Consider the following 26,179-nt stretch of genomic DNA (forward strand, 5'->3'; position numbering starts at 1 on the left):
TCTACCATTCTCATAACTCTCTCTCATTCCCTCTCTTCTACTGTTCCTATTCTCTCCTCTTCTATCATTCTCATAACTCTCATTCCCTCTCTTCTACTGTTCCTATTCTCTCCTCTTCTACTATTTCGATAACTCTCTCTCACTCCTACTCTGATTCACCTTGCATTCATCCCTTCCATTTGCCTAATCTCATCTTCCACTTGCTCTTTCAGTTCATCTCTCTCTCTCTGCAAGTCAGCTACTCTTGTTTGCCATTCATCCTCCCAATTGGGACCGTCTCCAAAAACTTCACAATCATTCAACCTTTCCACACTCCCCACTCTCATTTTTTCGTTCATATTTCTCTCGCTATTCTTGCCGTCTATCATACCAGTCATCTATGTGGAGAATCTCCTGCCTCTGACTGAACAATGTCCGTTATAGTCTGGAGGTCAGTTATAGTCATCTCTAACTTTTTTTTTCTTTTTTTTTGGTAATTATAGTAACCTTAGGAGAAACAGTTTTAGGTCTTCTAATCAGCATACCTTTTTTCATATTATCATGTGACACCTCCAAGGACTCATCATGGAATGGCACTTAATTCCTCAGTACTTAATTCTCCATATACACACACACACAATAGCACTATTTGCCTTTGACACATAACTGCATCTACTTCCCACTAATATTACTTTTTTTTTTGTCTGTAAACTGTATTATAGATTTGCCTATATGCAGGATGGAAAAGCCTGCTAACTCCACACGATCTTTATTAATTGATATTCATCTAAAAACCCATATAAAGATTCCTATCATAATGAGAAGAACCGATCTTTTACAGGCAAAGTACACAAGCATGTTGTGAATGTACCATCGTTCTTCCAGTTGTGCTATATGTAACTGCATAAATGCACACACATAGTTACTGTCTAGACCTGTTTAGCCGGCCTGGTTGGCCAAGTGGTTAGCATATCCGCTGTCCAGCCAAAAGGCCACGGGTTCAAATCCCGCTGTGGGCATGAATGTTTGTGATTGTCTGTGAAAGCACTACTGGTTGGTGGTAGTCAGATGTAGATGGCGTTGGTGTTAGATGATGAAGGTTGGTGGAGTAGTGAGACGAAGAGTTGTAGAGTTGATACCCTCCCTCGATGAGTCTTTGGACTCCCTGGAGGTGTGATATAATAATAATAATAGACCTAAGAGCGGTAATTAGGATCCTGGACTAATTGGTACAAATGCTTACCATCAACATCAACTGTAGCCAACACAAAATGATAAAAAAATTATAAAGTTATAATTTTCATAAATTTTTTTCTTTGTGAAACTTGGGATCCAGGTTAGATAGTTCTGCTTGTTTATATCGTTACTATAATGTTGGAAGTTTTCCCACTTGGTTATACTATAAATTAAAGATGCCAAGAAATGATATACTTGGTTTAATCCTTTATCCAAGTGTAAGCAAACAAGTTTGCACCTAAACTATTTTCAGGACTGGGGCAACTCGTATATATAGAAGCTTATGACTTCACTTCACTTGCCTCGGTATCCCATAATGCAAAGCACACATCCTTACAGGTATGTATAATGCTATGCATTATGGGAAGGTCACTATGACTCCTACGACCCAAAGTTCTATTAATTTCTTTTGTATATAAGTGGTAATTTACAATTAAATTGTTATATATCAATATATCTCAATTTGGAAATGCTGTTGTATCCTCTGAGCTTTTTTTATTTTTTATTTCTAGGAGGCCATGTAAATCCTGCTGTAACTGTAGCATTTGCCACCATTGGAAAATTTCCATGGCGGAAGGTTATTCCATATATGTTTGCACAATATCTTGGTGCTTTCATCTCAGCAGCAGTGTTGTTTCTGGTATATCAAGGTAAGAAAGGCACTTCCATATTATTTATAATATATCCATAAACCAAACTAATTTATTAGAGGACACATGAGCCAAATATAAATATGAATGAGCCAGTAACTGCTCTTTCCAAAAACCTTCAGGTATTTGGTACTGGAGGACTATAATTGATGAGTCTTTGACTCCATGAGGTCTTGGGTAATAATAATAATATAATAATAATTGACAATAGCTCAACCTTATAAGATTGAACTATTGTCAGTGATTGAACTATATAACCCAGACACAAATTGTTATTATTACTATCTTCAGACCTCCATAGAGTCAAAAACTCATCATGAGAGGTCCCTCTGTCATACACACAGATCATCATACCATGCCTTAAATACATTTACATTCTCACAGTCAATATGATCTCATGCAATACATTCAAATCATTTATCCATTGACTGTTGAGACTGATGTGCTGGTTTGAGCTCAATAATGTTTAATGCAATAAATGCACTTATTTATTCCATTAAACCATATTTATTCCATTAAACTGTATAATGAGTCAATCATTTATCCCTCTCCATACAAAAAACCTGCTCTCACTTCTCACTCATAGCATTGCTCCTACCTGATTATACAGCTTCCAGGGATGACTTAATTTTCCTCCCATCTGCTACCATTACATGAAAAATCTCTTCAAAATTAATATGATAAAAGCGCCTTATGAATTAATGTCTCCTTCATAAACTCTCTCCCCCTTTCTCCTATCTACTGGATTCTCCAAAGTGTATTTTCTCCACTTTTTATTTAATATTCCAGAGACCAGAAACATTCTTAGTCAATTTCCTTTTTACCCTTTCTAATATTGCTTCATTCTTTTTGAAAACCAGGTGACTAAATTTGTGCACAGTAGTCCTAACCAAGGCCTTATTCAATGGAACCATAATCTCCTTACTTCTACAAGTAATTTTTCTCTGTATCACTGCCAGAATTCTTGTGCTGTCATCACAATTTTAGCAAAAAAAAAAAATTGTAATGTCTTTTATTCCCTTATAGGAAATAACAAGACCTTTTTAGCCGTATCTAATGTTTGGATAGTTCAATCTCCACCAGTAGCTAATTAGAGATAGCTGGTCCAAGACTATCACTAATTTTCATTGTCTTTGTCATTTTAATGCTCACCTTCATACCATATCTATTACAACAGTTATTAAATTTAGTCAGGGAATCTTGGAAACTTGTAGCGGATTTATTTAGAAGTATAACATCATCCTCATAAAGCAAAGTGCTCACATTAACATCTCCAATTTTGATATCAGTTCCATACCACTTTCCTTCATAATGTGATCCATATAGATAATGAATAACAGAGGGGACAATGTACATCCCTGTCTCACACCAGATTTAACATTAAACCATCTTCCTGTACCTCCTTCAATTCTGACTACAGACTCAGAACTCAAATAAAGACTAAGTATTGCTTGATATAATGCCCCATCGACACCATATAACTGTAGCATATTGAATAGCTTCTCTCTTGGCACCTTGTCATATACCTTTTCCAAATCGACAAAACTTAAATACAGATGTTTGTTATATTCCCATGCTTTCTCAACTATTTGTCGTAAAGTGAAGATCTGATCCTGACAGCCTCTGTTTGGCCTGAATCCAGCTTGTTCTTCACCAAGCTTTTCTTCCACAATTCTTCTCAACCGTTTCTCAAGTATACTTGCATAGATCTTGCCAGGAACACTCAGTAGGGAAATACCTCTGTAATTCTCACATTCAGTTTTATTTCCCTTTTTATATATGGGTATTATGAGAGCTCTACTACTCCGATCATCGGGAATTCGTTCCTCTGTCCAGGATTTCTGAACTATGCAGTGCAGCCACTGTAAGACTCTTATACCACCATACTTCAGCATTTCTGATCGAATATCATCTACTCCTGCTGCCTTTCCACATTTCAAGACTTTGATGGCTTTTTCTACTTCAGTATGGATATGGTATTCCTGACTGCATGTCTGGTCAGTGTTTTTTACCACTGTGCTGTTATCACTGCTTGTTTCATTTAGCAGTTTTTCAAAGTAATTACTCCATACTTCAAGGATATCTTTTTCTCCCATTTTCACGACACCTTTATCATCTCTAACTCCTTTTATAGCACTCTTTCCTCCATTCCTAAGCTTCTTCAACAACCTCCAGAATATTTTGCCACCTTCTTGATATTTATTTTCTATATTCTTACCAAAGTCTTCCCATGACTTTTGTTTAGCTAGTTTTACACAGTGTTTAGTATTCTTGCATTTGTCTCTGTATTCTCTAAGAACACAAGCTGACTTATTTGACATGAACTTTTGATATGCTTTCTTCTTTTCCTTCACTGAGCTCTTTAACTTCCTGTGTCCACCAGGGAGTTCTGATTTTTTTATCCTTGCAGACAACCTCACCACATGCCTCTCTGTTAGAATCAATCAATGTTTTCTTCAGAGTTTGCCACTGAATCTCCAAGGTTTGATTCCTGTTCTCAAACTCTTTCAATTTTTCTTCAATAATCTTCGTGTAATTTAGTCTACAGTTCACATCTGAGAGCTGCTCAACTTTTATTCACTTTAAAACTTTCTTACATGTTATTCTTTTCAATATGAAATTCAATTTTATCCTGTTCAAGACTAAATAGTGATCACTTCCAATTTTAAATCCTCTGTACACTCAGGTGTCCTGCACCAGGGAGAAAACATCACCATCAACAATAACATAGTCAATGAGACTTTTCTTATTCCTTGCCTCTTCTCTCCATGTGAATTTGTGCACATTTTTATGTTGGAACATGGTGTTAGTAATAACCAGTCCATGTCCTGAGCAGAAATCCAACAGGTATTTGCCATTATTATTAGCTTTGCTCTTTTCTCCAAATTTTCCCGAAATATTTTTGTATGTCTCACAATCATTTCCTACTCTGCTATTCAGATCCCCAACAAGGACCAACTTTTCCTTTTTCATTGTGTCAGTTGCTTTTTCTAAAGCATCAAAAAATTCCTCCACTTCTACCTTAGTAGATCCTTCTGTGGGACCATAGGCATAAATAAGTCTCATTGTCCAGTTCCCCATTCTCATATTTGCCCACATTACTCTACTTGAGACTGACTGCCATTCAAGAAGATTAGCCTCGTATTTAGTGTTGAATACTATGGCTACTCCTTCTTTTCCTTGTTTGTCATTTCCTGAATATAACATTTTGTATTTATTGCTCAGAAAAGATCTCACCAGTTTTGGTCTTTTTTGTTTCAGTCACCCCTATTATGTTGATCTGGTACTTATCTAATTCCTCAGCTAGCTCCATTTCTTTGCCATTCAGGCTTCTTATGTTGATAGTACCGATCTTTAACTCTGGTGAGGTGGGGTTTGTTTTCAGATTTGTTCCAGTAGCTGACTTTTCGCTGTTCGCCCTGGTTCCCTGGCGAAAACAACGGGGGCCTTGTTTAACCGGGCGACACCCCAGCTGGCATGAAATTTTGTCATGTTGTACCGTCATTTTTTATTTTGGTTTAACCAATAAAAATACAATTTGGTCAGCTAAATCCCAAATTGCAAGCCCATCCTCGTTCGTTCAGTATCCAAGTAGATACCTATCAGGGTGTACCACGAGAAGGTGAGGATTGGACATTAAGTCAGAAGCCCTGGTCAGTTTTCCGCATTCCTTTAAAGGCTATGTGGAGGTCTCCTCTCAGTTATACTGCTGTGATTCTTAAGCACCCCCTGTTGGTTTTTAAACTTTAGTTATTCCAATTCACTTTTTGTCATTTAATTGTGTAATGCTTTTTTACATATAATGCTTATTTACATAAAAAGTAAAAATTATAAATAATTCTTTATGATTCTATTACAAATTTATACAGTTAATGTCCAGTTAAGCTGTGTGTATCTTCAGTACAAAATAGCTGGTAGAATTGCTGGAGCAAAGATACTTTTTTCTTTTTTTGTAATATCTTCAAAAACTATATACATTTCCCAAAATGTATTTATTCGCAATACTGAGACTGAGTGCATAGTAAGTATTAAATGCAGTGAGCAGTGTGGAATTTTCTAAGATGATTCAATGTCAGAAGTGTAACATGTGTAAAACTCAACTGCCTAAACATCTCCTGCTCTTCACCCTCTGTGTTCTCTGGCTTACATCAACATCCCACTAAATATCTTGTCCTGCCCACCTTCATCTCAGACCATATGCTCTCAAAACCATTAGCGCCATTCTTCTCTTCTCTCCCAAATTCTCCACCCGAGAGGGTACAGCTTATCACTGATCATAAGTAATATCCCACCACCACATTTGCCTTTCCTTTCCTATCCTACCAATATATGCTATACCCTCCTACTTATATTCCTGTCCATATATGATTCTCCATATGCATATATATATCATCCTCCATCAATCATGTGTCATTGATCCCAGTAATCTTTGGATAAGCTTAGGCTATCAGTGTCACATTTTCATCTGCTTTGTCCCTAATACTCCTGACATTTGTATAAAGAAATGCCAGTACATTGTCAGTGTTTCTATTCCTATTATTATTCTCTCTAGACTCGATTAGACTCTGCATCATCCCTCCCTCTTTCTCACATGTGACTGTATCCATAAGAAGCTACCCTGACAACTCTAGTTTTCCTGTGCTAACACTCATTTGTCCAGAGAACAGATGCCTACACTCTTCCTCATTCAAATGCAGTCCATCTCTTGCACACCTCTCTTTCAACACATTCTCTATTATACGATTCATTATGTATGCTCTCCTCCTCAACTCTGCATTATCATACCTGGGTAACATGCTCACTATCCTTCCTCTCACACTCTTCTGTTATACAACCTCAAGCATTAACCTTAGATCTCTTGCTGCCTGATTCACACTACTTCTCAGGTTATTTGTAACAACCATAACAATAATCTCATCCACCCTTTCACGTATCTCATTTTCTTCTCTAACAGCATCAGTCCTATCTTAAATCCTGGTAAAGATTATTTCATTACGTCTTGTCAAGCCTCCCACCTGTAAATATGAGATTGCTATACTGTACTGCCTGCTTTCTCATTCTAACATATGTGAAAGATGTAAGGTAGAATCAAGTGTTGAAAACAAAGTCCTGATCAAGGGAGTAATGTGCAGATTTTTATGTGATGTGTGTGATGAGAGGAGATGCATTACCAGAAGAGGTGAATGCATGACCATGTAATATATTTAATTGATAGTGTGGACTTCTCATGATTAGACATTAGAGGTGGCTATTGTTTTGAAATTATGGGCAGAGCAATTAAAACTATAATGCCAGCTATTATATCTGTTAATATGTGTTCCTCAGGCCAGTGCCTGTTTGCAGGATTTTGCTTTCTAGAAAGGAAAAAACCCTGCAAACTCTATGAGATCAGCTAACTCGTTTTCTGTTAAAAAGTCCATTTAAAGGTGCTTTGCAATCTAAATGGGATTTGTCACCAAACGGCATTGTCAATAAAAACCGAGACTACAGAGGCTTGTCACTGAAGGTAGGGCCACTCTAATATTATTATTATTATTATTATTATTATTATTCAGGCCTGCATGGAGTCAAAAGACTCATCGTGGGAGGACCTTCCTAAGAACATAAAGTCTGTCAAGACTCATCGAGGGAAGGTTCCCCCTAAGAAACACAAAGTCTATCATACCACTCCTTAAACTCATTGACCGTTCTCGCCCTCACCACTCTATCAGGCAATGCATTCCACGGCTCAACCACCCTCCATGCAAAGAAACCACTCCTCACTCTCTTGCTCACAGTTTCCTTTCATAACTTCCAGGGATGGCCTCTTGTCATCACTCCTTCCAGCTGTTCAACCAAGTGAAAGAACTCCCCAGTGTCAACCCTGTAACCACCTCTCAACAGTTTAAAAGTCTCAATCATATCACCTCTCCTTCTATCCAACAAACTCTGCAGTCCACATTCCCTCAGCCGATTCTCATAACTATCCTTATACAGTCCTGAGACCATCTTTGTCATCCGTCTTTGTATCTTTTCCACAGTTATTTTTTCCCCTTCAAATCCTGGGGACCAAATCTGAGAACAATAATCAAAGTGTGGTCTGATCAGAGACTTATACAACGGAATGATAACCCTCTTAACTCTGCAGGTCAGTGTCCTTCTCATAATTGCAGCAATCCTCTGTGTTACCTTCACCACTTTTGCAGTATGTCCCCTAAACTTCAGGTTTCTATCAATCATCAACTCCAGATCTCTTGTCTCCCCAACTTCCTCCAGTATAACTCCTCCCAAAGAGTATGCAGCATCCTATCGATGTTTCCCAAACCTCAAGACCTTACATTTTGCTGCATTAAACTGAAATCCCCATTCATTTGCCCATCTGTCTAGCTTATTCAAATCCTCTTGCAGGGCTACCACATCTGCACTATTACTAATAATCCTTCCCAGCTTCGCATCATCTGCAAACAACTGAATATCCCCTTGCAATCCACTGGCAATGTCATTGATATAAAGGTTAAACAATATAGGTCCTAGTACTGAGCCCTGTGGGACCCCACTTGTAACCTTCTGTCTCCTTGAAACTGCTCCACCATACACAACTCTCTGATACCTATCAGACAGCCAATCCTGAATCCAGTTGACCAATCTGACATCCAGACCCATGTGTTGCAACTTAAATATCAGCTTATCATGTGGCACCCTGTCAAATGCCTTTGCTAAGTCTAAGAAAATTGCAGTATATGCCTTTCCCTCTTCTAATGTTCTTGTAACTTTATTATAAAAGGCTAGCATATTGCTAAAACAAGAGCACCCTTTCACAAATCCATGTTGACTCTCACAGATAACATTACCCTCATCTGCCCAGTGCTGTATATGGTCCCTCACTACATTTTCCAAGATCTTAACAACTACTGATGACACACAAACTGGCCTATAATTAGACACTTCCAGTCTGTTACCACCCTTATGCAATGGCACTATCTTACCTTCCTTCCATTCCCTGGGCACCTTTGCCGAAACCAGACTTTCATTGAAAAGCCAGATTACAGGCACTGTCAGTTCCCTAGCACATTCTCTCAAAACTTGTGGTGAAATACCATCCAGTCCCAAAGCTTTATTGACATCCAGAGTTCTCAGTATCTGAAACACACTCTCCTCCTGTACCTCTAATCCTTGAACCTGCCCTATCCCTCTAGCATTAAAATTGACTCCTCCAGGATGAAATACTCCAATAAAGTGGTCATTGAACAATTCCACTATGTCTTCTGCATCAGTCACTCTATTCCCATTTTTATCCCACAATATCATTCTTCAACAGTCATTTCTCCTCCTACTGGCCACATAGCTAAAAAATTCCATAGGATTTTCTTTGGATCTTAGGGCCAATCTCCTCTCATATTCCAGTTTCGCTTTCCTTACCACACTAGTCACTCTTCTGGCCTGTGTCTTATATTATTCACACATCCTCTCTTCACCTGTCTCCTTATATCTCTTCCATAGCCTCTTTTTCACATGCAATTCCTGTTTAATATTGTTTGTCATCCACTTTACTCCAAATTGTGTCCTCTTCTTCACTCGTGGTATACAACTTACCACTGCTGCTAACAAATATTCTTTCACAATTTCCCACGCACTAACGATATCCCGGCCTTCCAATTCCTCCCTCCATGAAACTTCCCGAAGTTGACGTCTAAGACTATTATAATCACCTGCATTATAATTCCGCATAAGTTCCCGTCTCTTTGATACTCCTGCATGTCTATTCATCTTCCAAGTCAAAACCATATGGTCACTCTCTCCAAATGGTGGGAGAGATGTCATCTCAGTTATTATCAACTCTTCTGATGCTATAACCAAATCTAAAACTCTTGAACCTCTTGTTCCCTCTGTTACATGTTGCCTAAGACATTTGTCCCTTAAGAATTCTAGAAATTCCATTCCACTATTGCTACATGCATCTTCCTCTCTCTCCAATTTATACTACTGTAGTTAAAATCTCCCATAACAATCATTCTTCTTGCACTTGCCAAACTTAGTTGTCTAAACATCTCCTGGTCCCCATCCTCCGTGCTCCTGGGTCTGTAGCAACACCCCACTAAATATCCTGTCTTGCCTACCTCACACCATATGCTCTCAAAATCATTTGTCTCACTTCCTTCCAAAGCCTCCACTCTTAGAGGACATAGGTCATCACTTATCATAAGCAGTACCCCACCACCACGCTTTCCCCTCCTATCCTGAGGTAAACCTGTTATTATATCCCCTTCTGTCAACCACATCTCAGTGATCCCAATAATTTTTGGCCAGTTAATTATATATAATTCTATCACATAATAATCATTAAAGTATTTTTTTATAGTTAATATTATTAAAATAATGATAACTGTACTTAATGCTCATTAAAATAAACTTATTGAGATGTCATGTTGAGGTTGTAATATATTTGTACTCTAATTTAACTGTTATTTCATTATATAGATGCTCTAAACTACTATGATGGAGGAATGAGGACAACTCTCCCACATCCTAATGCAACATCACATATTTTCTCCTGTTTTCCTAAGCCATTTGCCTCAACATCTTCATGCATGGTTGACCAGGTACTTTTTCCTGACTACAGTTTGAAACAAATTATATATTTTTATGTGTACACCTCATTTCTGAATAAATATGAGATTACTTTCTGAAATTCTGATAAACCTATTGAATACATTTCTACAGAATTCCAAAGCTGCTTATTGTACTATACAATAAGGTTGAAAATAGATTTGGAAGTATATAAAACATTTATAAATAATATAAAAATTACTACTGTCATCATTATTATCAGATAACAATAATAGATAGTGGGAGGTCCATATCACTCAATCACAGTGCAATCATATCATGCATTAAACTTATTTACTAGGCTCATTCACTTACTACACTCTCCAGCAACACATTTTGCTCATGTACTACTCTTCGGTTTATGCAGATGATTCCTAAATAAACCCAGTGTGAGTTTGCAAGATTGTTTAATTAAATTGAATAGCTGCAGTAACACATGTGGCATGAAAATCAGCAACAAAAAGACCAAAACTATAAAAATAGGCAGGAACATGGAAAACTTCAACTGCATTCTGAATGGAAAACCTATAAAACAAGTAAAATATTTCAGCTGTCTAGGCACAGTTTTTAATGAATGTCAATTTAAATGTGCAAAAAGTAATAGCATCATAGGGTGGGTGTCAAATGAATATATTTATATGTAATGAGAGAGGAGATTAGTCAAAACACTTAACTAGCAGTATTATTATTATTATTATTATTATTATTCAGGACCTCCATGGAATCACAAGACTCATCATGACAGGCCCACCCTAAAAATGCAAAATCTATCATACCTCTCCTTGAACTCACTCGCTCATCATTTATCCTCTCACCACTCTATCAGGCAAATGCATTCCACAGTTCAACCACCCTCCATGCAAAGAAACCACTCCTTATCCTCTTGCTCAGAACTTCCTTTTGCAATTTCCAGGGATTGATGGCCCTTTGTCCTTGCTCCTTCCTCCTTGTTCCACCAAATGTAAGAACTCTCCAGTATCAACCCTGCAACTACCTTTCAAATGTTTAAATGCCTCAATAATATCAATTCTCGTTCTTCTATCTACCAAACTTTGCAATCCACATTCTCTCAGTCGATTCTCATAACTAACATTGTACATAAATTAAAGACACCAAAAAATTATATTCTTGGTCCCTTATCCACCCTCATTGTGAGGGTGAATAAAGGTGGGCAATTGTAAACAAAAAAGTTTGCGCCTGAACTATTTTCAGGACTGGGGCAACTCATACAAAGAAGCTAATGACTTCACATCACTTGCCTTAGTATCCCATAATGCAAAGCACATATCCTTATGGGCATGTATAATGCTATGCATTATGGGAAGGGTCACTATCCAGACTGGTTTCAATCTTTATTGAGGTCTCAGCAGTGGGAGCCAGACCTACGGGTGATACTAAGGTTGAAGTAATGCAGAAGTCATATTTTCGTATACAAGTAGCCAAAAGGTGTCATTAAAATACTCTGGATTAGATAGTTCTAAGTTTTTCCACTTGGTTTTACTATAAATTAAAGATACCAAGAAATGATATTCTTGGTATTCAAGAAAGAATATAATATAATATAATAATAATCTAATCTAATATATCTTGTGATTATATTAGTTGCTTTAATATCATTTTTGTTATAGGTGTTTATCAGAATCTTCCAGCCTCTCCCCCCCCCCCTCATATTGGAGTATTCCATCTTGGGTACTAGGCTTTATTCCTAGAAGGATAATGAGTGGTGAAGCGTGAATGAAAATGATGTATTCCAAATAAGGCAAGAAGACTAGATGGAATTTCACCACGTGTTATAAGGGAATGCACTATGGAACTGACTGTGCCATTAACTTGGCTGTTTAATGAAAGTCTTGCAATGGGGCAAGTTCCTAGGGATACTAGGTGGAATTTCACCATGAGTTATAAGGGAATGTGCTATTAGAACTGACTGTGCCATTAATTTAGCCCTTTATGAAAGTCTAGCAATGGGGCAGGTTGGTAAGAACTCATATACAGAATTAGACAGATGATGGCAATATCATTTATGCAGGGGAGCATGGATTTTTTTTTTTTTTTTTTTTTTTTTTTTTTTTTTCCCCAGGGCATTTGACATGGTGCCATATAACAAGCTGATTTTTAAGTTGCATTATATGGGTTTGGATATCAAGTTAGTGGATTGAATTGGAGATTGGCTCTCAAATAGATATGAGAGAGTTGTATGTGGGGAAGCAGTATCAGGGAGTAGTTAGGTTGCAAGTGGAGTTCCAGAGGATTCAGTTCTGGGATCATTGCTGTTCAATCTTTATATCAATGATATTGTCACAGGACTAGAGAGAGATGTTCAGTTGTTTGCAGATGATGTGAAGCTTGGGAGGATTATTAGTAATAGTGCTGATGTTTAGGCTCTTCAAAAGGATTTGAATAAGCTGGAAGGATGGGCAAAGGCATGGGGGTATCAGTTTAATGCAACTAAACATAAGGTATTAAATCCTTTCCTTCATGGTTACACTGTGATCAAAATTCATCATAGAAATTATGGAAACATCTACTTAAATTAAAAAGTGAAGTTTTTAATTTAAGTAGATGTTTTCAAAATGTCACCAAAATAATCACTTGACATTTCGACCTTCACATTAAAGTCATCATCTGGAGTATATACATATATATATATATATATACAAAAAAACAAGTTACACTACAATCTACATGATATGCTAAAGTTACATTAATTTGGTTAACTGTTAAAACTAACTGGCGTGGCCTCTGGTGAAAAAAAAATATTTTCATTCATTTTTTTTGTAACCAAATGGATAATAATATTAAAAGGACTCTAGCATTGATGTAGTAAGTTTTTTTTTTCCCCCACCAGAGATCAAGCTAGTAGTTTTAAAGGTTGACCAAATTAATGTAACTGTAGCATATCATATAGATTATAGTGTACCTTGTTTCTTTGTGTGTGTGTGTGTGTGTGTGTGTGTGTATATATATATACACACATATACAGTCATACCCCGACTTACGTGAATCCGGAGTTACGCGGTTTCTTATATGTACGTATTCCCATCCCACTTCACACCTCACCACTAGTCGTATCTTTCAGGCGCCGGCCGCATTCGCCAGTGTCGCACATGCTGTGAACAAGCACTGATGTGTTTCGCATGGTCTCCATTCATACACGATTTTTATAGTCTACAAATCTTGCGATTGTTTAATGTTATGTTCTCGATAAAAATTTTATCACATAAAAAATAATGTCATCCAAAAGAAGCAAGTCCGATTCTTCTGCAGCTAGCAAGAAAAGAAAAACATTGACTTTGGAAACAAAACTCAACATTATTAAGGATTTTGAAGGCGGAATGAAAATTTGTGAGCTAGCAAAGAAGTTCGATCTACATGAATCCACTGTAAGAACAATCATAAAAGAAAGGTTTACAGATTTTGGAGGACATAGATTCTAACAAGGAATGAATCGTAGCCACAAGGCAAGGAATAAAAAAATCATTAGCTTGCTATGAAGAAATTTTGCTTGACAAGAAAAAAACATTATGCTGTCAGGCGAATCTATTAGATTTTATGAAACCATCAACATCAAAATAACTTTCTTTTTTTTATGTACGAAAAACTACAATTATGATTATATTTCTTAAAAAATATAGGTGTTTTTTTAAACCATTGGTCCCAACTGTATGTTTATATATATAAATTATATGCAAAATTATACCCCGAGTTACGCGAATTCGACTCGCGCGTTTTTTGTTGGTCCCACCTACCGCGTAACTTTGGGGTTTTACTGTGTGTGTGTGTACTTCAGATGATGACCTTCAGATGATGACTAAGGTCGAAATGTCCTCTGAGCGGTTATTTTGGTTTATATTAAAGTGAAGTTTTTACTTTAACATGGTAGTCGTTTCCATAATTTGTATAATGAGTAAGATGTTAAAACTTGGAATCCACAGAAGGGATGCTTCATACTCACTTGGTGGAGTTATACTGGAAGAAGTGGAAGAAGCAAGGGATCTTGGGGTGATTGTGAATAGAGATTTAAAGTTCCAGAGGACATTGCAAAGGTTATGAAGACATCTAGACGAGAGATAAAAGTGCTGGTCCCATTGTATAAAGCTTTGATCAGACCACATCTGGATTTCTGTGCTCAGATCTGGTCACCAGGATTTGAAGGGGATGAAGTAACCTTGGAGAAGGTGCAGAGATGGTTAACAAAAAAAGGATGTCAGGACTGTACAATGCTTATTATGAGGATAGAGTGAGGGCATGTGGACTGCTGAGTTTGGTGAATAGAAGGCTAAGGGAGGATATGATTGAGATATTTAAGCTGTTGAAGAGTTATTATTATATTAACACTGAGGGGATTTTTCATATGGTAGACAAGGGAAAGGAACAAGGACAAGAGATGATCCCTGGAAGTTGCAAAAGGAAGTGGTGAGGGAAAGGATAAGAAGTAAGTTTTTTGCATAAAGATTGGGAGGAACATGGAATCCATTCCCTGAGAGGGTGGTGAACATGCAGACTATGGGTGGTTTTAGGAAGTGGTATGATAGACTAGTATTGACATCCTGCAATGAGTCTTGCGACTTCATGGGGTCAGGAAAATAATAACAATATAATACTTACTATTGTTTATGTGACCATAGGTTTATTTAATTACTATATATGTTCATATAATAATGCCTACCAGTTTCGCTGGCAACTGTCTATCTTTCTCAAGGCTTGAACGGTAAACACAAAAAAAATATGAAAAATGCACAAAGTATAAAGAATACAAAACCGTTAGTAACTATAAGGTAGCTAAGTTGATATGTTCGCGTGACAATGTCAGCATGTATTGCGAATCTTTAGTCTGTGTTCTGAACATGCGTTGCATGAGCACGCATTATATGATTGTTGGCAACAGTAGTCCTATGAACAGGCAGCAACCTAAACAGAAACCAAGGTGCCATATTGAATGAGACTTGGAAAAATTTAATCAATTCACTCAGTTTGACGGAACTACAGTACGCCAACAATCATATAATGTGTGCTCGTGCAACACGTGTTCAGGACACGGACTAAAGAGATTCGCTATACATGCTGACACTGTCACGCGAAAGTATCAACTTAGCTACCTTATAGTTACTAACGGTTTTGTATTCTTTATACTTTGTGCATTTTTCATATTTTTTTTGTGTTTACCGTTCAAGCCTTGAGAAAGCTAGACAGTTGCTAGCGAAATTGGTAGGTGTTATTATATGAACATATGTAGTAATTAAATAACCCTATGGTCACATAAACAATAATAAGTCTTATATTTTAACACTTCATGACCAAATATGAATACTTTAAACAATAACAATAATTTAACTGCCCTTCAAGTTTACACATGAAGAATCTTTGCAGCCAGACTACTTGCATATAGAGGTTGATGACTTCATATCAGTTGTCTTATTATGGGATATTAAGACAACTTATAGAATACTAAGACATCAGTTGTCTTAGTATCCTATTATGCAAAACAAAAAATTCCAAAAGGAAGTGTGGTTTGTGTTGTTTATATTGAATTATCTTTATGTGTGGCTTTATGGGTGAGATTCTCATAAAAAAGCTATGCATACTCAATTAAACATCTGTTTATACTGAATTATCTTTAAGTGTGGCTTTATGTAGGTTAAGGAAGTAATTTAATACTATTGGCATTATAAATCAACAATACAAATTTGTTTTACAGATTGTATCAACTGGACTGTTGGTTATGGCTGTATCTGCAGTTCTTGATGAGCAAAATATGAGTGTGCCAAAGCATTCTGCTCCACTAATGATTGCCCTTTGTCTGTGTACAGTTATGTATGGTTTTGCATATAATTGTATGGCTGTTCTTAATCCTGCTCGAGACCTTGGACCAAGAATATTTACTGCCATGGCTGGCTGGGGACTGGAAGTATTCAGGTAAATCTTCTCTGCTTGAGCAATAATAAGTAATAATAATAATTAATTTTGTACATAAAATTTATAACTTACCTAAATTATGTTTAGGTTTTAGTTATTCCATTTGTATATAAATATGCACAGGAATCACAGTAAAATGGAAAGGTCTCATATTTAGCATCCATCAAAGTAATGTTGACTGTTGTGGCTAAGTGCTTTTTTATTTTAAACACTAATCCCAATACATGAGACATTAGAAGATCTAGAGCCAGTTGATTAGATTAGCGAGTTCAAATCTTTTGATCCTGATTTGGGTATCTCATCAATTTGCAGTTCTTTTTCCGTTCTGTCTGCAAGACATTTTCTATTTGAGATTTGAGGTTTTCAATTCTTTTCTCAGTTCTTTGTTCTTGTGCTTAAGAACATGCTACTCTTCCATTATAGAAGTAGAAAGTATTTTTAACTTGGGTATAGTTATGTTAAAGATACCAAGCAATTTTAAACCTGGTTTTACTCCATTTTTCCCAAGTAAGCAAACAGACTTGCACTACCTGTAGGATCAGCTAGTCTTGCATAAATTGCAGGCGCAAACTTGACATTTTGTCTGTTTGCTTACTTGGGAAAAATGGAGTAAAACCAGGTTTAAAATTGCTTGGTATCTTTAACATAACTATACCCAAGTTAAAAATACTTTCTATTTATATCTCTTTCTGAGATTTTTATTTAATAAGGTTATAACACCTTATGGTAACTTGTTTTGGTAAAATACTTACAAGCTCTGCATTACTAAATCTTGGTATTTCTAGCCTGGCTCCCACTGATGAGACCTCATAAAGGTCGAAACCGGTCTGGGTAGTGGCCCCTTGCCTTTAATACAAAACATCATACATCCCCTTCTTGGAGATGTGTTTTGGCATTAAGGGTAAATATTAAGATTAGTGATCAGAGCTTGCTCCACCTTTACCACGAGTTGCCTTGGTCTTGCACTACCTGTAGGATCAGCTAGTCTTGCATAAATTGCAGGCGCAAACTTGACATTTTGTCTGTTTGCTTACTTGGGAAAAATGGAGTAAAACCAGGTTTAAAATTGCTTGGTATCTTTAACTCTTCCATTACTGCTACTTGATTAGTTTTATAGCACACACAGTTCTTCCAAGCACTTCTTCTATGTTGCATTGTAATAATAATAATAATAATTTTTTTCCCAAGTCATTAACTTTATTATTCATACCTACTTATTTACGTTATATACAAGTGTACATATCAGTATACAAGTACTTTCACATAAGTTATATGCATTTGCATTATAATCTTATGAACAAAATTGCATGAATGTGCGAAGGAACTGTCAACGCCTCTTACTTGGTTATTTAACTTAAGTTTGAACTCTGGTATGGTCCCTAGGGAGTGGAAGGAAGGCAAGGTAGTTTCTTTGCATAAAGGTGGCTCTAAAACTGCGGTAGTTAATTACAGACCAATCACTATCTTGGGAGTGATGGTCAAAGTATTGGAAAAGTTGGTTACCATCACTCCCAAGATAGTGATGGTAAAAGTATTGGAAAAGTTGGTTAAAGACAGAATTCAAGAATGGGTGGATCAGAATATGATACTCTATAGGGGCCAACATGGTTTTGTTAAGGGTTGATCCTGCCTTAGCAATTTATTAACTTTTTATAATAGAATGACATCTGAGTTGGATAACGGAAATGGCTACATAGTGATACTTCTGGATTTTGCTAAGGCAGGATACCCCCATGGAATACTGTTGTGCAAATTGGAACAGATGGGGGATGGATACTAAACTGGAATATGGATAAGAGAATAGCTCAGGGAGAGATACCAGAAATTGGTGTATGGAGGAGCAGAGTCCAGGATGAGGCAGGTGACTAGTGGCGAGCCTCTGTGCTTGGGCTGTTATTGTTTATTTTGTACATAAATGATATAGGAAATGGCTTAAAGGGAGATATTCGGTATATTCAGTTGTTTGCTGATGATGCAAAGTTGGGTAGCGCAATAAAAAATCAAGCTGATGTTGTGAGTTTGCAGGATGATTTAAATAAGCTGGGAAAAGGTAATGTGTAAATGGGTGGATAGGCTTATGTGTTCATCACACATGTTGAATTGGATTTAAACAGTATTGAATCGAACATAGATTGATAAGAAAATAACTATTTATTAACTTAAAAGCTAATATTTCGCTTGTATTATATCCAGCATCTTCAGAGCACACAAACAAAGTTTGTTACAAATGCGAGACAATCACAATTCGGTGTAACAGTAGGGCTAGTATAAGTAATTGCAGCATGTAACACAAGACTAAAGTCCTAATACGGCACCATCTAAGTTTAAAAAAAAAAAAAAAACAGTAGTCCAAAGTTTTGAAAAAAATATAGTAGTCCTTGAAAGTTTTGAAAAATAGTAGTCCCAAGTTTTGAAAAAAATAAAATAAAAATAAATAAATATTAATTTGGTCTTAGGATGACAGTCTCCCAAATCCTTTGAAAGATTTATACAGCCATACTTGTTAAGGTTTGGAGTATGTTTTAAGGCTTCTGTTGATTCCAGGAACAACCTCTCTGACTTGTAGAAGCTTCTGTGCAGTACGTTTGTTTTTTTTCTAATTGATCCTGTGAGCCAGGGTATCCAAAGCATGGTCTGCCAGACCTGACTTGCCATAGCGAAAGTGCCAGATATATTTTTTGTGTTCACTGAGGCGGATGTCCACAGTTCTTCCTGTCTCTCCGTAGTAGGCTCAATGACAAGAACAGGGCACTTCATAGACTCCTGGATGTGATAAAGGAGTGAATCTATCCTTAGGTGAACGGATGAGAGTTGCCAATTTCACATAAGGTTTAAATACAATGCACAGTTGGTGTTTGTTAAGCACCCTAGATATCTTTTCAGATATGCCTTTAATGTATGGGATGGTGATAGTGGGGGATTTCTGGGTAGCATTTAGTATTTTATCTATCTTATGGGGATTATAGCCATTGGTTAGGAAGGTGTGGCGCAGGTGAGAAAGTTCAGCAGTGAGAGCAATGTCATTGGAACAGATTGCTCTAGCTCTATGGGTTAGTGTTTTTAAGATACCATATTGTTGAGAAGGGTGATGGTGTGATTGTTTGTGTAAATATCTCCCTGTATGTGTGGGTTATAAACCAAAAATGATAAGAAACTTTCTGGAAGACGTGCGTCAGTGTGTCCAGGAAGGGCAAGCAGTCATTGGTTTCTAGTTCCATTGTAAAGTGGATTTTAGGGTACTGGCTATTTTATGGTGCTGGTAATGTGTAAAGTTATGCATTTTGTGATTAAAAGATTACCAGCTGTGTACTACATTAATGGAATGGTACTCCAAGAGATTGATGAGGCTAGGGACTTGAGGGTGTTGGTGGATAGGGAGGTGAAGTTCAGAGGACACATTGCTAAGGTGTCCAAGATTGCACATAGAATTACTTGGTTATTGAAGAACACACTAACATTCAGAGATAAAGAGGTTATTATTCCCCTTTATAAGGCGTCGATACTTCCACATTTGGATTACTGTGCTCAAGTCTGGTCACCTGGATTCCTTGGAGATGAGGAGGTTGTGGAGAGGGTTCAGAGGAGAGTGACTAAGTAGGCAGAGATGAGGAGATATAATAGAAACATTTAAATTACTAAAAGGTTTTTATTAAGATTGATGCAGGGAAATATTTCAGCTGTGTAATAGTGATGGAAGAACAAGAGGTCATCCCTGGAAATTAAGGAAAAGTGTGGTTAACAAGGGTATGAGAACGAGGTTTTTGACCTGGAGGGTTGTGAATGAGTGGAATGCATTGCCTGACTCAGTTGTGAGTTCTTCGTCTGTAAATGAATTACTGAAATAAACATTATCATATAATAATATGATATTGTGTCTTCCCATTACAATAAGAAATTATAATACTGTTACATCAAAGAGAAATGACATATATATATATTTTATAATATTTAGGTAACAGTATTATAATTTCTTACGTTATACATTTCGCTCTTAATATCTTTATAATTTGCATAATGTGGAATTCATAATATATAATATATATTTTTTTTTCCTTTTTTTTTAAAGTTTGGTCAAGTATTATCATTATCATACAAGCTATTTACATATATTTTCAGTTTAGTAGAGAATGTTATATAATAATAATAATTCTGTATTTAATACTAATAATTTTATTTCTCTACAAAAATTCAGTATACAAGTTACCGAGTATGTTCTTTTTGATATACTTGTTTATTTGGGTGGCATTTCTGCTTTCTTCCTCGAAGCTTCAGCAGAACTTACCTGAGGAAGATAATAGATGACAGTGGTTTTATTTCAGTCTGTAGATTTAACTGTTTATATGTGTGTGTGTGCTTGGAAACTTATATATGATATTGTGTCTTCCCTTCTGTAATAATACTGCAATATCCTATTAACAACTTAAACATTTGTCATACCACCTCTCTTTTATATGTATAAATGCTTTTTTTCCAGTTAACGTGTAGAGGTGAGTACATGCGCCCATGAACTAACATTGCATGAGCACGGTTTAACTTTTTGCAAGGGGGTTTGGATATGGTGTGTTTGTGTACTAGTAATGGCATTTGAGATGGGTTTGTTATAGGTTTGTGTGTGTGTAAGAGATAGAGAGACAGTAATAATAATAATAATAGTAGTAGTAGTAGTGGGAACAATTTAAAATTGTAACAGACAACACAAGAACTAAAGTCCTTATTGTCACCATTTATTGTGGGATAAAAAGAGAGAGAGAGAGAGAGTTGACAAGTATTAAACTGATCTTAAAAATGCTGTCTGCTAGATTTTTGGTTATTTGATACTTGAGGTTTGGGGAATGCTGCTGATTCCAAAAACAGTTTTTCTCTGACTTATAAATTACTTTTCTATAGAACTTTTTTTTTTCCCATCTGCTAGTCCCAACTTGCTGTAATGATGGTGGTGAATGTATTTTTTATGTTCTCCAAGGTTATGTCAATTTCAACCAAGTCATAAGTACAGGGCATTTCATATACTCCTGGATGTGATAAAGAGAGAGTTTTTCCTTCACCTATTGTGATAAACTGTTCTTGTACTCTGATGATGCTGGGTATAACATCTCTGTGCATCTCCAGCAACTAAAGTCATCAATACATAAATAACTTCTATATCTACCATCACCTCCACTGGCTCATAACATAGAATTTTCTATGATTTTGCTCAACTTCCTCTATCTTTTCCTTTTGTAGGTTAATTTCTCCTTCTATGCTACTCATGCAAGTTGATGAGCACCACTTCTCTTTATAGCCCCTTTATAATATCCTCTTCCTTTACAGCTCCTAGTTAATTTTGTAATTCTTCCATTCCCCTCCCCCACTCTATTCTTTTAACTTTTGAAATTCAGTCTGATATTCCCATGTGCAGGAATCACAGAATATACCCCACATTTTACTGATCTTTCTCTGCATCACTTTTTCAAGCAAATGGTGGCCATTAATCTGTTTCCTTCATGAAACGTGTACCTACTTGGCCACCTCCCATGTCTAATGGGTTTACAGTGATACCGTTGGACTTTGCAAAGGCCTTTTTCAGGATATGGCATGGAATTCTAATCAGTAAACTGCAGCACATGGAGATGGATATAGGATTGGTGAGATGGATAGGAGGGTGGTTGATGTGTGAGGTTATGCATTTTGGGGTGAAAAGATTACCAGCTGTATACCACATTGATGGAACTGTATTCCAGGAAATTGACAAACCCAGAGACTTGGGAGTGTTAGTGGATAGGTAGTTAAAGTTTAGGGGCATATAGCAAAAGTGGCTAAAGCAGTTCATCAGATCACTTGGTTCCTGAAAAAATACTTTGATGAGCAGAGACCAGCAGGTTATTGTTCCTCTTTATCGAGCCTTGATAAGATCCCATCTTGACTACTGCATGCAGATCTAGGTGCCAGGGTTTCTTGGTGATGAGGTGGAGGTGGAGAGGATCCAGAGGTGAGTGATCAAGATGGTAGCAGGTCTATGGAATAAACCTTATGAGAACAGGTTGAAGATTTGTGGTTACAGAAACTGGTTGATAGGCAGAAAAGGGGTGATATGATTCACACATACAAATTACTGAGGGGTTTTTACAAGCTTAATTCAGAGGAAATTTTTCAGAACAGGTGTGGTGGTGGGAGAACTAGGTTGCCAGAGTTTGTTGCGGGTGTAAACTGCGCAAATATTGAATAGTTCTTGACATGTGTTGACTAATTTTGATGGTGATATATCAGAACACAGAAAGATAAGTAAATAATTATTTATTAACTTATTGCTGATATTTTGCTGGTGTTATAACCAGAATCTTCAGATCACAAAACAAAGTTTGTCACAGTACGCAAGACTACAACAACATGGTGTAATAATGGGACCAGTTTGAAAAATTGTAGCAACAACACAAAGACTAAAGTTCTAATTAGGCACCCTCTATGTTAAAAAAAAACAGAGAGAAAGCAGGTACTAGTCATGTCTTAAGATGACTGTCTCCCAAATCTTAATCAAATTTATACAGCCATATTTGTTAAGATTTGGAGTATGTTTCATGGCTTCTGTTGCTTCTAAGAATAATCTCTCTGACTTGTAAAATCTTCTGTGCAGTACTTTTGTTTTCTTCCAGTTGATCCTTTGTGCAGGGGTATCCAAAGAATGGTCTGCTAGGTCCGACTTTCCATAGCAATAGTGCCAGATGTATCTTTTATGTTCACTGATGTGGACGTCCACAGTTCTTCCTGTTTGACCATAGTAAGCTTTATCATATGAGCAGGGTACTTCGTGGACTCCTGGATGTGATAAAGGAGAGATGCTGTCCTTTGGTGAATGGATGAGAGTTGTTAGTTTGATACAGTGTGGTCTGAATACAGTGCATAGTTGATGTTTATTGAGAACTCTAGATATCTTTTCCGATGTGCCTTTAATGTATATGGGATAGTGACTGTTTTGTTGTAGTTCTCCATGGTGGATAGTGGAAGGGGTTTCTTGGGAGCATTTAGTATTTTGCCTATCTTGTGGGGATTATAGCCATTGGCTAAGAAGGTGTGGCATAAGTGAGCCAGTTCAGCAGCAAGAGTATCGTCATTGGAACAGATTGTTCTCACTCTATGGGGTAGCGTTTTTAAGATATCATACTGTTGACAAGGGTGATGGTGATGTTGACAAGGGTGACAAGGATTGTTCGTGTAAATATCTCCCTGTGTGTGTGTGTGGGTTTTCTAAAAACTGAGAATGATAAGGAACTATCTGGAAGATGTGTGATTAGTGTAGCCAGGAAGGGCAGACAGTTATTAGCTTCCAGTTCCATTGTAAAGTGGATTTTTGGGTGTTGGTTATTTAAATGTGCTAAGAATGTATCCAGTGTGCTTGGGCCATGTGGCCAAATAGCAATCACATTGTCAACATAGCATAGCCAAAGCATTGGTTTGAGAGTAGCTGTACTGATAGCTAGTTTTTCCAGGTGTTCTATGTAGAAGTTGGCTGGGGGGGGGGCATAGCTGTCCCATCTAATTGTTTGTATATTTTCCCTTTTCATGTGAAATATTCTGCATGTATTGTGAATTTAAATAGTTCAAATATATCAGGGGGAAAGTGTGACTTTAGCAGATCAAGGGTTTCAGTTAGTGGTACATTTGTGAATAGTGAGGTGATATCAAAACTCACCATTATGTCTGAACTTTTTAAGGTACGGTGTTCACCCAAGGACAGCATCTCTCCTTTATCACATCCAGGAGTCTACGAAGCACCCTGCTCGTGTGATCAAGCTTACTACGGTCAAACAGGAAGAACTGTGGACATCCACATCAGTGAATATAAAAGATGCATCTTGCACTATCACTATGGAAAATCGGGCCTAGCAGACCATGCTTTGGATACCCCTGCACACAGGATCAATTGGAAGAAAACAAAAGTGCTGCACAGAATCTTTTACAAGTCAGAGAGATTATTCTTAGAAGCAACAGAAGCCATGAAACATACTCAGAATCTTAACAAATATGGCTGTATAAATTTGCCTAAGATTTGAGAGACAGTCATCTTAAGATATAACCGGTACCTGCTTTCTCTTTGTATTTTTTTTTAACATAGAGGGTGTTAAAAATTAGAATAATTAGAACTTTAGTCTTAATGTCTTAGTCTTAATTGTTGCTACAATTTTTCAAACTAGTCCCATTATTACACCATGTTGTTGTAGTCTCGCGTACTGTGACAAACTTTGTTTTGTGCTCTGAAGATGCTGGTTATAACACTAGCAAAATATCAGCAATAAGTCAATAAATAATTATTTATTTATCTTTCTGTATTCTGATATATTACCATCAAAATTAGTCAACAAGTGCAACGAACATATAAGCTTTTCTACATGTTTGAGTTCTTGACATGATGTTTAGGGCCTCCCTTGATGAGTCTAAGGACTCCTTGGAATTGCCAGTTGGACTTTGCAAATAATAATAATAATAATAATAATGCAGTAATAATAATAATAATAAACCACATAACACATATCTCACAAATCAATAACATTTATCTGTTACCAATTGGTGATTCTTACTAAATCCCACATATGTTTGTCATGTCTCCATCACATGTTTGTTGAGTAATGATTTCTAAGAAACTCAAATAACTAATTTTCTTTGCTTGCAATTGACGCTTCCATTCCTGTAAGTTCCCAGCATACAGCATCATCCAATAAATATTTGATAATTCTGCTCAACATAACCTTATCTTGATTCTCCACCTGGAGGGAATGCAACTCTTCTACAATTATCCATAATACTCTACCCTCTCTTCTATCCTTTCTGCCTTTTCTTTTTTTTTATTTTCCCTGAAAAATGTTTAGGCAAATTATTCTATTCCTATCATACATCATTAAGACAGCCATGTCTCAATGATGTATGATGGAACTTCTCACTCACTTGCTCACATTTCTTCATATAGGTTAATAATTAAAAAAAAAAAAAGAAGTAGAATTACTAAAGAAAGAGCAAAAAGGTTCAATTTCGGTTATGTGAAATTACATTGGTAAAGGGGATATTAATCCATCATTATTTCAAAGCCAAATAATTGTAGAAACTATGAAAGTTTTGTAATTTGACCTGAGAGCTTATGAGAATGCTCAGCATCCCAAGTTGCCTTGGCTTGGATTACAAAAGAGAACTGAAGAGAACCAACCAGTTCGAAACAGCTGTCAGGCCAGTGAAACCATTTTCAAATGGACTTATAAAAGCCGAATATATGAATATATGCTTGGGCAGTGCTCATGTCTTTTAAGTAGCTAAGGCAACTCGGGGATGAGGATTATATTCTTGTAAGCTCTTAGGGCAAATTACAAAACTTTCATAGTTTCTATAATTATTTAGCTATGAAATAATGTTTGATTTAATATCCACTTTGCCTATGTAAAAAAAAAAAAGTAGAATATGAGAGGAGATTGGCCAGTCAGATTAAAGCTAATCTAAGGAAATTTTTCTGGTATGTGGCAAGAGGAAAAATAATTATGGTAGGTTGACACTGGTGAATAGTTATGGTATCAGAGTAACCATAGCAAATGGTACAGTGAAATTATTTAACAAACACTTTCTCAGTGTATATCACAGTAATGTGAATTATGCTGTGCAACATGTAGAAGGGAGGAAAGGATTAGGAGAATTAAAGGTGAAAGAATCAGAGGTTTATCAAGTGGTGCTTGGGTTAGATGTTAATAAGGCTGATGGAATGGATGACATATTACCACATATTTTTAAAGAATGTACAAAAGAGTTAGCCATGCCCTTGTCCTGGCTATTTAATGCAAGTCTTGCAGTGGTGAAGT

The 26,179-nt window shown here is 36.6% G+C and overlaps 1 protein-coding gene across 1 annotated transcript in view; it reads left to right on the top strand.

The window, feature by feature from the left end:
- The window catches only part of LOC150107748 (aquaporin-7-like), a 110,556-nt gene that overhangs the window by 68,059 nt on the left and 16,318 nt on the right, over positions 1-26,179 (top strand). Inside the window, exons 3-5 of the mRNA XM_090391510.1 lie at positions 1,728-1,865; positions 10,323-10,444; positions 16,150-16,367. Of these exons, the coding sequence (XP_090247636.1) occupies positions 1,728-1,865; positions 10,323-10,444; positions 16,150-16,367 (478 nt within the window). The remainder of the gene's footprint in view (positions 1-1,727; positions 1,866-10,322; positions 10,445-16,149; positions 16,368-26,179) is intronic.

This window comes from Typopeltis vanoorti, chromosome 4 (genome assembly GCF_054136105.1).
Source record: "Typopeltis vanoorti isolate ZY-2024b chromosome 4, IOZ_Tvanoo_1.0, whole genome shotgun sequence".
In the NCBI taxonomy this organism is placed as follows: Eukaryota; Metazoa; Arthropoda; class Arachnida; order Uropygi; family Thelyphonidae; genus Typopeltis; species Typopeltis vanoorti.